The sequence below is a fragment of the Canis lupus genome, chromosome 25 (assembly GCF_048164855.1).
Source record: "Canis lupus baileyi chromosome 25, mCanLup2.hap1, whole genome shotgun sequence".
NCBI classification, from domain to species: Eukaryota; Metazoa; Chordata; class Mammalia; order Carnivora; family Canidae; genus Canis; species Canis lupus.
In genome coordinates, this window is record NC_132862.1 from 14,993,877 (window position 1) to 15,009,579 (window position 15,703).

A 15,703-nucleotide genomic window follows, 5' to 3' on the forward strand; every position below is an offset into this window, starting at 1 on the left:
TATATCTTTTCTTGCTTTTCTGTTCCATTGCCCACGCAATTGCCGAAAAGGTTGCTGGAGGCTTTAATTCTTTCTTCCATGAATTAGCCCGCATGCCACATTCCCAGCATCATATATAAATGACTATTGGGATTTTGTTGTGTCTTAGAGAATTAAAATCTCCCAGAAACTTATAAAACCATGAAAATCACTCGTGTGACGCTAAGCCTTAAGTGCCTCAGGAAAAAGGTCATGAGCTATTTTAAAGCTTAAGAAAATGAATAATTATGTTAAACTAAATGAGGTTTATTAATTTTTCCTGCCATATACTTCTCACCCTTGCTTATGATTTTTTTTCCTTTTATCTTTCTAATCCTCTCTTTTTCTGCATTTCCTACCTCTAAATTCATTCCTTATAACAAAACCTATGCAAATAATGCTATTGTTAAGGAAGGACTTTTTTTTATTATTTGCATCTTAAAAAGTTCTTTGAACCCAGTTCAAATACTTAAAGGATAGAGATCATACCTCTTTTAGGTTATGAAGAATAGTCTCCCAAATTGAAGATGGAGACAACCATGATGATGCTAATGAGTGAACTTTAACATCACTGATCAATTAATTTTTTTCAAACCACTTTTATTTTCTTGGGTAAATAAAGGCAGAATTAAGTAGGCCTTCAGTATTAGTATTTGATTTGACTTTTTGGTACAGTGTTCTGTTAACCTCATCCTAAATAACTGCAATATATATCTATAGGTGCTGAAATGGCAAATAGGAAAACCAGTCCCATGTCAATCTGGCAATTAGTATAGTCTGTAATCCTAAGCCCTCATATTTTCATGGTAATTTATGATTCATTTTCATAAATTTTATCATACCAAGTTCAAATAATCTTTCAGATATCAAGGAAGGCCTTCTAAAAATTAAATAATCCCTAGTGGATGAGTTTATGGCTAGCAGAAAAATGTAATTTTTAATGTTTTCTTTGCTGTTAATCAAAAGGTCTCAGATAAACCCCAGTCTTCATATAAATATGAATAAGAATATACATATATTCCATAGTGGAAAAAGAACAGGGAATAGGAAAGGAAAGGAAGAATGTCCTAGTACCACCGTGTTAGCACAAAGGTTGTAAAAGGGAATCATTACTCTCCTCCTGTTATGATTCTGATGACTCCTTAAGTTGTTACAACAAAATATAATAGTGTAGACCTTTAGAGGAAGTATTTGTAATGGTCATATGGCCAGTGACCCTTTAAAGAAAGGCTCCTGCAATGATCAATCTTGAAATGCTTACATCTGTCCAAGTGATTTCTCACTAGAGCTATAAAAGTGCTGGCCTACTTTTCCCTTATTTTGACATTTATAGAAATCTGCACAATTTAATATTTATATGTCTGTCTTTTCTTCCATCTAGATGCTAACAATTTAACAGCCTAGGGTCTTAACACTGTATGCATAAAATTGAAGCTCAACAGATGTTTATTGAATAAAAAGGAGACTTCTTGTCGATCTTCCCCACATAAGTAATCACTGGGCAGCAATGGATACATTTCAAAGAGTAAAGCAACAACTCCTTAGAGCTTTTCTTCAGCATTTGTCAGCTTGTTAGCCTTGCTGAAAAATGTCCTAGGCTCTAGGCAGCAAGAGACTACATGGCCTTCTGTCTTGGAACTGAATCTAAATCCTCAATACAATGCTTCAGGGAGCCAAATGGAGGGAAAAACGGATGAGAGCCGGACATCCCTCCCCACTTAAGTCTGCGTGGTGGGATTAGTGCTCATTTTGAATTCTGTTCTTTATGTTCTACTCATTCTACAAATTAACATTCATTATTTTATAAATGGGAAAGGTAGTTAATTAAAATGGAAATATAAAATAGGGCATCCACTGCACTCTTCATTAATAAACAACAAAATTGAATGCACTTATATTCAAAAATATCCTGTGCTTTTCTTTTGTGCTAGATCTACACATATGCTTATTTTAATTTGTTTTAACAAGTAAAATCTAATTGCTTGTTAGTAATTAGTAACTAACACACATAATTATTTTGTGAAATGAGTTTTTAAACAGGTTTTAAAAGTCTTTTTATAACTCATTACAACTTTGTCATTAAGAGGAAAATGTCGTTTTAATAGCTGTAAATTATTTTAAATAATCCTGATATAATACAAAGTATATATAAAAAAGAATGTATAATTTTGTGTCCTAAGTATTCTTGTCATCCAAAGCATATGAGGAATTCTTAGAGCAATTTATTACAGAATTAGGATTAATGCAGAAATCAGTGCTTTAAATATTCCATAATGATGAATAGGACATCCAATGATTATCTTTCAACAGAGAAATGAAATGGTGAGAAAGATGGTGACTTGGTTGTAATTTCAGTTCCACAGGAAGAGAGAAAATGTATTATTTTCTAGAAATATAAACCCTTAATTAAAATGTTAAAATGATGATGAGAAAGTAGCTCAGAACCATCCTGGTTTATATTTCTTTCTCTAAGGCAGATATAGAATGCATTTTTATATGTTCAATATCAATAATGAGTTTTAATTTTAATTAGCTTCATATCTTATCAAGGGAAAAGAATACTGTAAAATTTTATTTAAAGGAAGGTTAGTTAGGTCAGCTCAGATTAATATCAAAAGCAATCATTAACTACTTTGCACAAAATATTAAACTTATAATTTCATCAATTTATGTAACCAATTTTATAATATAAAACTATAAAGAGGTCTTTATTATTATAAATTATAAGAGGTCTTTTATTATTTTTATGTTTTTCAAAATTTACATGATGGTCAATTAATTAAAAATTATGAAGAAAATACAAAATTAAAAGGAAAAAGTTGGTATATATCCCTCTCTCCCAAATGACAAAACTGAGGTAGTTGATAACATCTGTCCTAGTTTCCTAAGATCTCCTGTCTTTCAAAATGCTTAGTATTTTAAAACATGGTGGCATGGTGGTGTTTAAGTGATTGGTCTCTGAAAGTAAACTGTGTAGGTTCAAATACTGGCCCTCTCATTTGTTTTGTGTAATTTGGGGGCATACTAAACTCTCTGTGCCTTAGTTTTTTTCATTTATAAAGTGAGGAAAATGACAATATTTTATCTACTCTTTTTAGGGTTGCTATAAAAAAAACTACCTAAATATGTAAATATTTTAATGTTAAGCTTGGTGTATAGAATTCAACAAATTTTAGTTACCAACTACAGTCACTTGTGATTGTTCAGATAAAAATATGTATGCTGAAATTATTGTTAGCTATGTTTAAATGTAAATATTGCCTCTAGTGTTTTAAATATATCTTTTTTTTTTTTTTTTTTTACTTACTTTCAGAGATGGAGTCTAATTCCCTTTCCCTTGAGCATGGGCTATACTTAGTGATACATTTCTAGCAAATAGATTGAAGTAGAAGTATTGGTATGCATCTTTTGAGACTAGCTTATAAAAGGTTTTGGGGCTTCCTTTTTGCTGTTTTTCTTGGATTAATCATTCTAAGGAAGTTAGCTGCTATGTTGTAAGAACACTAAGCAGCCCTATAGAGAGACCATGTTGACCTCCTGCCAGCAGCCATATAAGTGAGCCTTCCTGGAAGCAGATCCTGCAGCTCTGGTCAAGCTCGGAGATGCACAGGTTGACATATTGATTGCCAACCCATGAGAAATGCTAAGTGAGAACCACCTGCTAAGCTGCTGCTGACACCCAAAAAATGTTTGCAATAATAGTCCTTGTTTTAATCCACTAACTTTTGGGATAATCTGCTACAAGAGCAATAGATAACTAATATTTGTGTTATTTGCCTTATTTATGTTATTTGCAAAATCTAGACTAGGAGAATTAAACCTAATAATAGCAAAGCATTTAAGGTATGAAAAAGCTAGTCTAGGTCTCTAGGTATGAAGTGCCTTCTAGGTGCCATTTTCAGAATGAGAACGTGGTGACAAGCTCTGTTTCCCTTGAACAACATGAATGTTTCTTTGATTCTTTTCCTTTTAACTTTTCTTGATATTTTCCACACCAAATTACATTCCCCAAGAACCCTTCTCTCCTTGAGGTTATCAATTGTGACCTAAAAATGCACATGTGGCAGATATTTTGTATTTTTCTTTCTATAAGGTTAAACTGAATGGATAGCGATTTTTTTTCTTGATTTTAATAGATGTCACTGCAGAAAACTTGGGAAATATTGAATAGTTTAAAGAATGAAATAAAAGTAACCAATTATATGTAATCACCCCGAGTTATCCACTGTTAATATTTTATTTACTTCTCAGGATTTTTATATATTCATCTCTACAAATACACAGACATGTATATAATGAAGACATTAATTATAGAATGTTACGATATTCAGCTTCTCAAGATTATTTAGAATATCCTATGGTTCTTTTGAAGAGTATCAGTTTTAATGCTTATATATTAGATTCATCATATCACAATTTATTCAATAATATTGTAAACTATTGTTGACTACTTAATGTGTTATTTTTGCTCTTATATAAATGATTGTTATTCTAAAATATCTTTGAGTGTCAACCTATCTTTCTTCTTTTCCAATTGATCTGTACAGACACTACTAATTTCTACTCCTTTTTGCCTATAAATTCCACAGAATGGGAACCCTCAAAACCCCTACTGTGATGGCATTGAGGGGGTCATGGAGGCTTATTATAGGAGTCTGAAATCTGTACAACTGTATGGGCCAACGAACTTTGCTCCTGTAATTAATCATGTAGCAAGGTAAGTGGAAGTAGACAAGAAATTTATTCTAGTATACTAGACTGCAGTGAAATTATAATATTAGTTACCATGATTCCACAAATGAAAGATGTTTTCTTCTAACATACCTCAAAGAAAGTGAGGAAAAAGATACAATGGAAAGAGTCTCCATTGAGCTATCATAATACATTGCTAAGAACTTTACATCAAAGTCTCAATCAGGACCTGTATTTGTTCAATCAAGAAAAGTGTTTTAGTCTTTGAAAAGACAGCCACGAGAACAATAACATGATCAATTATGATCTCAAGACTCAAAAAAAAAAAAAAAAAAAAAAAAATTATGATCTCAACAATGTAAATCATTCAGTCTAAAATCACATTCCATAGTAACATAGAAGTAATAAGAGAACATGAAGACAACTAAAGCCTTTGAGTAATATATAGGACACATTATTTTAACCTCTCTGAGATTAATATAATAGCTAATTTTAAAAATTCCCAGAGCGCTACCTGTATATAGTACATAGTATTGAGATCAGAATATAATTGCTTATGATTCCAATTACATGTTCTGGAAAAAGTTTCTAAATGTAAAAATCTATACACATTTACTTATTTTTTTCGTGAGTGTATAAATAAGTAAATTAGACACCACTTTCAAAATCCTTAAAATGTTTGACCCAGTTGCAGATCCTATGAAGCATTGCCTTATTTTTAGAAAATTAAAAAATGTGTAGCTTTTGTATCCTTCCCAGTATATAGTCAGAACATGAAAATATGTTGCATTGGGATAAGTTGATCACTGCGTAAAGTGATAAGAAATCTCAATTCTCTTTTTAAAGGTTCTGGTACTGTATCATCTTTGTACTGGACATCATGAGTAACTTAAATGTGTTCTACTTTCCATTATCTGGGACATAGACAAGATACTAAAATACCCCTGTACCCAGGGCTGACCCCAGTAGAACACTCCTGTGGAAGTCCAACTCAGGTTGACAGTGATACATTGATGACCATTCTGAGTGTGACCCTTTAACTTAGGCTTTTGAAACATTTTCATCCACGGTCTGTTTTAACTTATGAATTTCATGTCCCAACCCAGAAAACACACAACTTAAAAAAAAAAAAAAGGATTATTTATGAAATAATACCTATCCTTTTCTTATATTTCCTCTTTATGTCTATGATGTCCTGTTCTTTTGTGTTATTCTTTTGTGTCTTGACCCACAAAATTGATTTTAGAATCCACTAATGGGTCATTACCTGTAATTTGAAAAACATATCCTAGCTAATTATATTAGCCTATATGATTAGCATTATCTGTACTCTATTTCCTAGTTTTTTTGGTGGTTGTCAAAGCAGTATTAAAAAATAATATTATCACAAAATAAATTATAGTTGACTCTCATTCTCTTTCACACACTACCGTAGAGAGTACTGATGTCTTTTTTTTGTATATTTTTTTATTGGAGTTTGATTTGCCAAGATATAACACCCAGTGCTCATCTCGTCAAGTGCCCCCCCTCAGTGCCCATCACCCAGTCACCCCATCCACCCGCCCACCTCCTCTCCCACTACCCACTGATGTCTTTTATAAAAAGATACAAGAAAAATGATAAATGATCTCAGGGTCTTTAGATCGAACCCCATGACAACATGAGGCCTGCTTACAATTTTCATTCTCTGTTTCTGCATCCCACTTGCATGCTTTCTCTCTCTCTCTCCTTCTCTCTCTCTCTTTCTCTCTCTCTCACAAATATAATAAAATAAGTTTATAATAGAAACTAAAGAAACTATTAATGGTAATGCTTAGTCAATTTTAGTGGCCTGTAGAAAATGTGATTGTGATTGATACCTACTGTATCAATCAGGGTCCTCAGGAGAAACATAACTAATGATAGATAAATATAGATGTATAGATAAATTTATTTTAAAGAATTGGCTCATGCAGTGGCAGGCACTGGCAAATCATAAATTTTTAGGGCAATCTGATAGGATGGAAACTCAGGCAGGATATTATATCCTTGCAGTCTTAAGTCAGAATTCCTTTTTCTTTGGAAACCAATTGGTAAAGGCCTTCAACTGATTGGAATGAGGCCCACCCAAATTTTTGAGGATAATCCCATTTATTTAAAGTCATCCACTTGTAGATATTAACTATATCTTCAAAATACCTTCACAAGAGGCACCTGGGTGACTCAGTCAATTAAGTGTCTGCCTTCAGCTCAGGCCATGATCCCAGAGTCGCAGGATCGAGCCTGGCATCAGGCTCCCTACTCAGCGGGGAGTCTGCTTATCCATCTGCCCTGCACCCTGCTTGTGCCCTCTCTCAAATAAATAAAATCTTAAACAAACAAAAACAAAATACCTTCACAGGAATACCTTAATTAGTATTTGACTAAATAACCTGCTGCCATAGCTGAACCAAGTTGACACATGAGACTATCGTACCTACCAAAAGATATGCATTACCATTAGGTTGTACATTTAAAACAAATTTAAAATCAGAGAAATCCTTTCCATATATGAATTTATTAAGAGACCTAAAGTCTATAACATTATGTTTAAATCTCCTTAGTAGTTAAAGAAGAAACATGTTAAGGAAATCATGTGTTTATAGACATGTGGTAATAATAAAGTGGGGTTTACTTATCTATCCCCTTACTAACTCAATGCCCTCTCAGATATGGCAATTACTATGTTTACATTCCTGTTTAGATCATTTTTTCAAAGGTTTCTCTTCACCTAGAATTCTACCTCAATAACTTCAAGATATTTGAAATATATTTTGTTGGTATATTTTACCAGCTTATTCTTTCAAAATAATCTAATATAACAATGAAAATATCGATTATCTTTTCAGGCTATTGTGAAAATTTTACTATTTTCTTCAGTTGACTTAATAATGTATTTTTTCCTAACTACGAGTCATTTGTTTCTTATGCCTAACCAATTGCTTGTTTTGGGGCTGTCACATTTCAGTTTTTAAGAGGGATCTATCCATTTCTAACTATTGACTAGATTTTTGTATCTAAATCTAGATCCAGATAACCAACTAAAATTAAGTTTCATTTTTGAGCCCATAATGTATCTCAGGCAATGTGTTCAGTGCTAATTTCTTTAAATCTTCGCAACAACTCTAAGAGGTGTCAGTATAGTGTTATTATTTCTATTTTGCTGATGACAAAATGGATATGTAAGAGTGGCCATTTGTGGTGGAGCTGAAATTCCAAACAGAATAATCTTTTTCCAAGTACCTATGTTATGATGCCTTACATACTTAAACCCTTTTATCTCAGTTCCAGAGGTAAACATACATAAATGAGAAAGTGCAACAAAACTACATATGATTGTGGACATGGTGGGTCACTTCATTATACTGCCAAAAATAGTTTGGGTAACAACTTAATAACATAAAAATTACTGTGTTACTTTGTGTTGGAATAATTTAGATGTATCCCTTTATTTAGTATTAAGATTTAATTCATTGTGTATATCAAAATTAAACTACTTAAATACAACATTTCTGAGTCGGTTTCTTATCTTGTGTTGTGCTCCCAATTCCTATGAACTAATAATAAGCTAAGAGAATATTCCACAAATCTGAGCCAACCATTTATGAATTTTATAAACACAATCCGATAAAGTTGCTTGACAAAGACTCTAGAGGAATGCGTTTGAATTCCAAAACTCTGACAAAATTAACCTCTCTCTCAGATTTACCATAGTAATATTAAAATATAAATTATAGATTGCCTATATTTGAACAAAGACATTTAGCAGGCTTTTAATGATAAGGCTTTTAATTATGCAATTTACAAAAGAATTCATCATCAGGTTCCTTTAAGCAGCAAGCTTCTTTAATACATTTAAAACATAATTTGAATCATAAGGCTATATATCAGTGTTACCTCCTGGAAGACAGATTGAGATGTGATCAGCTTCTACTTTCTACTTGACACATTTCTGTAGCATTTTAATTATCTTATTACAGATATATAATACATCAAAATAGACTAAATGAGAAGAAATGGTAGCAGAAAATATTATTTTGTTTGATACTTAGATTTATGTGCAAAGTGCAACAATATGCCAATAAATACTGCAAAAATCCCATAAAAATCATGAAAAGTTTTAAAAGATTAATTCATGGTGCTTATGATGATAAAGACTAAAGTGAAATTTATTTTTAAATTAGTGTATCTAGAGGTTGTGAGAGCCACACATTAAATTCATATTTCTTTCTGTAGCATTCAAAGTTAAGAAACATATAGCATTAACACAAGCACATATTTTTTATAAAATAAAATAAAAGCACATATTTTTTATAATATAAAATAAAAAGTTCCTATGAATTTTTAAGGTAAAACAGTAAACTTCAGAGAAATTCCAAGTTTTCCATATCTGCTTCAGATTCTATTCCCAACTCTTTTGGTGGGATGAATATATTCTCCCCTTCTCTTAGGTATACTTTCTGGTGAATCAAAAGAAAACCAAAAAGTAAATGTATTAAGCTCAGCAGTCAAAAGACACGGAATGGCTGAATGGCTTAAAAAAACAAGACCAAACTATATGTTGTCTGCAAGAGACTCGGCTTAGGTTTAAGGACATACATAGACCAAAAATGACGGGATGAAAAAAGATATATTCCATGCACATGATAACCAAAATAGAGCAGGCAGGGGTGTCTATGATTATACCAGAGAAGATAGACTTTAAATAAAAACTGACACAAGAGACAAAGTTATTACATAATAAAAGGGTCAATTTATATGATATATTGATTGATATGTACAGGTATACTTCACTTTCAAAAGTTCACATTACACTTACATTAGGATCTGTTTTCACTAACCAAAAGAAATCCAAAGATTTTTTGCTTTTATAGATTTCAGTGTTTGTTTTACAACAAGCTGTTATAAAAGTAGCCTGAATCACAAGCAGCAAGAGTCATGTCACTAAGCTCTTTCCTTAGGAACTACATTCAGCATCTAAGTGTCAAGGTGCCTTAGCTTTGAACTCTGTCTGTGAGCATCTGTGCTTTATCTCCACTGTGCATCTGTTAGCAAGATGTCTCCTAAGGTATCAGAAAAGCCCAAGATAGGATAGGTTATTTTTTAGGTCTGGGAATACTCAAAAAGCTTTCCATATAAATTAATGGTAATTGCTTTTTCATTTTATACCATTTCTGCTTATGGGGGCTTTCATAAGAATACTCTGTTTCCTGATAGTGGGAGAAACTTTCATATGTATGAAGTATTATTCAGCCTTTAAAAAGGAGAGTCTACCATTTGTAACAAAATGGATGAACTAGACACAGAAAGAAAGAAAAAACTTAATGATCTCACTTATATGTGGAATTTTAAGAAGCCAATACACAGAAGCAGAGAATAGGGTGGTGGTTACCAAGGGAGGGGAGGCAGAGTAAATAGGGAGATATTGGTCAAAGGGTACAAAGTTGCATTGTGCAGGACAAATTAAGTCTAGATTTCTAATATGTTATGTGATTACTATAGTTAAATACCATATTGAATACTGGAAATTTGCTAACAAAATAATATGGGAACTATGTAAGGAGATGATATGATATGTTAATTAGCTTGACTGTAATAATCATTTCACTATATATATCGAATCATTATGTTGTATGTCTTAAATTGAACTTTTTAAAAAAAATTTTTATTTATTTATGATAGTCACAGAGAGAGAGAGAGAGGCAGAGACACAGGCAGAGGGAGAAGCAGGCTCCATGCACCCGGAGCCCGATGTGGGATTTGATCCCGGGTCTCCAGGATCGCGCCCTGGGCCAAAGGCAGGTGCCAAACCGCTGCGCCACCCAGAGATCCCAAATTGAACTTTTATTAAGAATTAAGTTTTTCTTAAAAAGTGTCAATTCAACAGGAAGATATAATCATTATAAATGTGTATGTGCCCAATATCAAAGCACCTAAATATATAAAGCAAAAGTTGACATATCTGAGGAACAAATAGTGTAATACAATAATATTAGAAAACTTTGGTACCCCGCTTCTAATAATAGATAGGCCATCCATATCAATAAAGAAAGAGCAAACTTGAGCACCACACTAGACCAAATGGACCTAACAGACATACAGAATATTTCACTCAGTAGCCCCAGGATGCATATTATTTTCAAGTACTAATGAAACATTCCCTAGGATAGATTACATTATAGGACACAAGTCTAGTCTTAATAAATTTAATGATTAAAATCATTCCAAGTCTCTCTTCTGAACACAGTAGGAAAAAAAAGAAATCAGAAAAAGTCACAATGAGTGGAAATCAACAATCTCTCGAATATTCACTGAGTCAAAGAAAAAAATCAAAAAGGAGTTGGGAAATATCTTGAGATAAATGAAAACACAATATATCAAAATTTATGGAATACCACAAAGACACTATTAAGAGGCAAGTCTATAATGATAAACACCACATGTTAATAAAGGAGAAAAATCTTAAATGGCATAACTTATTATATCTCAAGGAACTAAAAGAAGAAAAAGCACAGGTTAGCAGAAGGAAGGACATAGTAATAATTAGAGCAAAAAGAACAAAGCTGGAGGCATCACACTGTCTGAGTTTTAAATATACTACAAAGATGCAATTAAAACAGCAAGGTACTGATATAAAATAATGGGAACATATACGGATGCCTGGGTGGCTCAGCGGTTGAGCACCAGCCTTTGGCTCAGGTCGTGATCCTGGGGTCCTGGGATCAAGTCCCACACTGGGCTCTCTGAAGGGAGCCTACTTCTCTCTGCCTATAACTCTGCCTCTTTCTCTCTCTCTCTCTCTCTGTATGTTTCATGAATAAATAAATAAAGTCTTTAAGAAAATAAGCGTATATACCAATAGAACAGAATAGAGAGGCCCAGACAAAAACCTGCAGGTGTATGGCCAACTGATGTTTGACAAGGGTGTCAAGAAGATACAATAGGGAAAGGATAATTTCTTTAATGGTGTTGGGAAAACTGGATATACACATGAAAAAGAATGAAATTGGATCCTTATATTACCACTCACAAAAGTTAAAATTGATTAAATATAAGATCCAAAATGATAAAACTCCTAGAATAAAACATAGAGAAAATCCTTGATATTGATCTTGGCAATGATTTCTTGGGAATGACACCAAAAACACAAGCAGCAAAAGCAAAAATAAATGGGTGGGACTACGTCGAAACAAAGTTTCTACACAGCAAAAAAAGTCAACAAAATGAAAAGGCAACCTTGGAGTATAAGAAAATATTTGCAAACTATATATTTGATAAGGGATTAATTTCCAAAATATATAGGGAACTCCTAAAACTCAATAGCAAAAATACAACTAATCTGATTTTAAAAACGGGCACAGGACTGGCATAACCTTTCTTCAAAGAAGGCATACAAATGGCCAACAGGTATATACAAAATGCTCAACGTTACTAATCATCAGGGAAATGCAAATCAAAACCACAATGAACTATCATTATCACTTCACACTTGTTAGCATGACTATAATCAAAAAGTCAAAACGATAACAAGTGTTGGCAAGGATATGAAGAAATTGGAACCCTTGTGCACGGTTGGTGGGAATTTTAAATTGGTGCAGCTGCTATGAAAAAAACAGCATAGACATTCCTCAAAAAACAAAAACTGAGCTACCAGAAATCCCACTTCTGAGTATACATCCACAAAAATTAAAAATCAGGATCGCAAAGAGATTTCTTCAGCATTACTCACAACAGCCAAGATATACTCATTGGATAACAATAAGATATTGGCACTTAAAAATTTGTTAAGAAGTTTGATTTCATGTCAATTGTTTGTTTTTTTACCATGTGCACACATATAAGGGAGACAAAGAAAATTTAGAAATGGTATATTTGTTATCTTGATGGTTTTGACAGTAACATGAATTTATGTTACATATGTCCAAATTCATCAAACCATATACCTTAATTATGTAGGGTTTTTTGTATACCAATTATACCTCAATAAAACTGGAAAAAATATGTAACAACTGAGACTTTCCTTATGGATGATCAGAAGTGTTGAAAGAAAATACAAATAAGGGCAGCCCCTGTGGCGCAGCGGTTTGGCTGTGATCCTGGAGACCCGGGATCGAGTCCCATGTCGGGCTCCCTGCATAGAGTCTGCTTCTCCCTCTGCCTGTGTCTCTGCCTCTCTCTCTGTGTCTCTCATGAATAAATAAATAAATCTTTAAAAAAAAAAGAAAATAAAAATAAATACGCTCCCCCTCCCAAAATCAGTTAAGCCACTTGAAGTAATATTTATAGAAATGCATAATGTTTAACTTTTTAAATCTGGTAAGATTTTGCCAGTTAAGAGCATCATTTGGTAAGGAAAGCAGAAAAGCCACACTCTTGTACTCGTAGAAGCTTTTCTTACTACAATTTATGGCCTTTCATTAATCACATGAAATATAAAACCCTATGTTTCTGAAGCATAGTAAGAAATGCTTTTTAAAAAATAATGGCTACTTAAAAGTTAAAAAAAAAAATGCATACCTGAGGGAGATTATCTGAGTTCCTTAATTAAGAAAAAAGTTAATCATGAAATAGGAAATAGTCTCAGATCCGGTTGGGATTGTTTTTCATTGACTGTGTTACCATCACACTTATAAATTCTTTAATGTTGAAGGTCAGTTCAATATTGTGAACTGGCTTGTACATTGTGGAACCAGTTCAACACCATCTTCATAGGATATGAACATGCCACTAACTGTAACCTCTTGATCTGTCTATAAAATTACCATTTTGTTAGCTGCATGAACAATTACTAGTTTCTCTAGTCTATGGCAAAGTTTTTTTTTTTTTTTTTTTGGTCCATATGGTTGTTAATTTTGCTCTCCAAGAAATGTTTTCCCTGTCATATTATGCTATTGGTCTGTCCTTGACCTGTTCAAACTTGATCCCTTTGGGTACTTCAAATTATGAAGGAGTTTTATGGTAATCAATGGACATGTTCTTGAACCCAGTTTTTCTGTGATGCTTTTTTTCTATGATTCTATAATACATAAATACTCAATGATTTTTTTTTACCGAAGTAGACCAAAGTCTTCTTTATTATCTCCTAAGAGTACTGTAATGTTTGCTTATTACTAGACATGACCTGAATATTAATGATATACTAAAAATCATAAAGGTTATTATTGTTGAGAATATAATCTAGATACCCAGAATGTAGAACACAATGGAAAAAAGAGATATAATAAAATATAACATTCATAAAATTCTCCTGTAAATTACTATTATTTGGTGAGAACTCTGATAAACTTTAAGTACTAGAATATGTTCTTATTATATACCTAATTTTTGTCTTTGTTTGGTATCTTTTCCCCTTGTTTCAGCAGTTTAACAAATATTAAGAACTTGAACTCTGGAGATGTGAAAAAGTGTTTCTTCCTTTGAAATTTTTTTATTCAGATGAAATTCACATAAGAGTAACCATTTTGAAGTTTAGTTGTGTGACATTCAGGATATTCACCATGATATGCAACCATCACCTGCATCTATTTTAAAACAAAAAACATTTATGATTATTGCTACCATTTCTAAAACTATATTATATATTGAGTAGCATGCATGCAGTTTCTTTATTAGCAACGCAGAGGTATATAATCTTGATTTTAAAGGCAAAGAAACAAAATTTAGATAGCTTAAGTAATTTACTGAAGATCATACACATAATGTGTTGCTTAGCTAGGATATCTGTTTCTGAAAGCTATATCCATTCTATTGTGTTCAACATATCCACATCCAGCTCACCTATTATTAGTGAATGAATTTCCAAGGCAGATAGGCATGTCTGTGTGCTGGCATGCAGCAGTATGGCTGTTAGTCTAGTGTGCTATTTCAGAAAAATGTATTATTTGAGAGCTTGCATAATATAGACTCCTAGCATATGCTTAAATATTTCCTTGAGATTAAAAGTTTGTTGACTATCACAATTCTATTTAGCAACCATCACGTACAGAAGAACTGTTTTATTTTCCATGGTATTCTTTATCTTTTCATTGCTTTAGATATGCCTCTTCTGTAAAAGATGGTTCCCAGTATTTTGTGCTCCTGATTGTGACAGATGGTGTTATCTCGGATATGGCTCAAACCAAGGAGTCCATAGTCAATGTGAGTAGGGGTCATTCAGTCTTGGGGGTGGCTAAATGACAGCTTGGTGCTACTTAGGTTGAATAAGCAGGGTTTACTTAATACTGAAACAAAATGCCCATGCCTTTGCAGTTGATTGCATTCTTAACTTTATCCAGACAACTCAAATGCATAAGTACCATTCATTAATCCTTAAGGACTAACCTGAGCGGTGTGGATAACTGAGTTGTAACAACTTTATGTCCCTCTCCAAAAAAGATAAATAATAGCATCACTTTCATGTCCATGAGTGTATTTACCTCTACTAGTTGAATGTACTTATACACAATGTTACAGTTGTACAGAGTATTTCTTGTCTTAAAAATTCAAATTGAATTAATTAGCATATACTGTATCGTTTTCAGAAGTAGAGGTCAGTGATTCATCAGTCTTCTGTACTTATCATTTTTATTCACTCATTTACTATGAAAATTGCTTTTGTATCCATTGGGTGTTAATGAGGTAGAGTAGGGTATCACTGCTTCACAAATAGAGTACCTTTTTCTCCCATTTAGCAACTGAATGATTTTTGAGAGGAGAGAGAACATGAATAAAGTGACCAAAGATACCCAAATCAGCTTAGGAAGATCTTGGCTGAGAATAGCAAGTGAAAGCAGATGGGAAATACTTTTTATTTTTTATATTGTCCAAGGCTGGTCATTCCTGAAGAATGTCTCACTGAATAAGTGTGTGTACAGAGTTCAAAAAGAAGGAGTAAAATCAAGCATATTATTCTGTGTTAACTTCAAATATGTCCAAGCCTATTTAGTCAACATCTTGAAAAAATAGCAAAGCAGTATAGTTTTTTCTTCTTAAACTT

The 15,703-nt window shown here is 32.8% G+C and overlaps 1 protein-coding gene across 4 annotated transcripts in view; it reads left to right on the top strand.

Moving 5' to 3' along the window:
* CPNE8 (copine 8) overlaps positions 1 to 15,703 on the top strand; it is a 316,677-nt gene that overhangs the window by 182,945 nt on the left and 118,029 nt on the right. For all 4 annotated transcript variants that reach the window (XM_072798389.1, XM_072798390.1, XM_072798388.1 and 1 more), the window contains 2 exons: positions 4,608 to 4,735; positions 14,763 to 14,865. In XM_072798389.1, the coding sequence (XP_072654490.1) occupies positions 4,608 to 4,735; positions 14,763 to 14,865 (231 nt within the window). The remainder of the gene's footprint in view (positions 1 to 4,607; positions 4,736 to 14,762; positions 14,866 to 15,703) is intronic.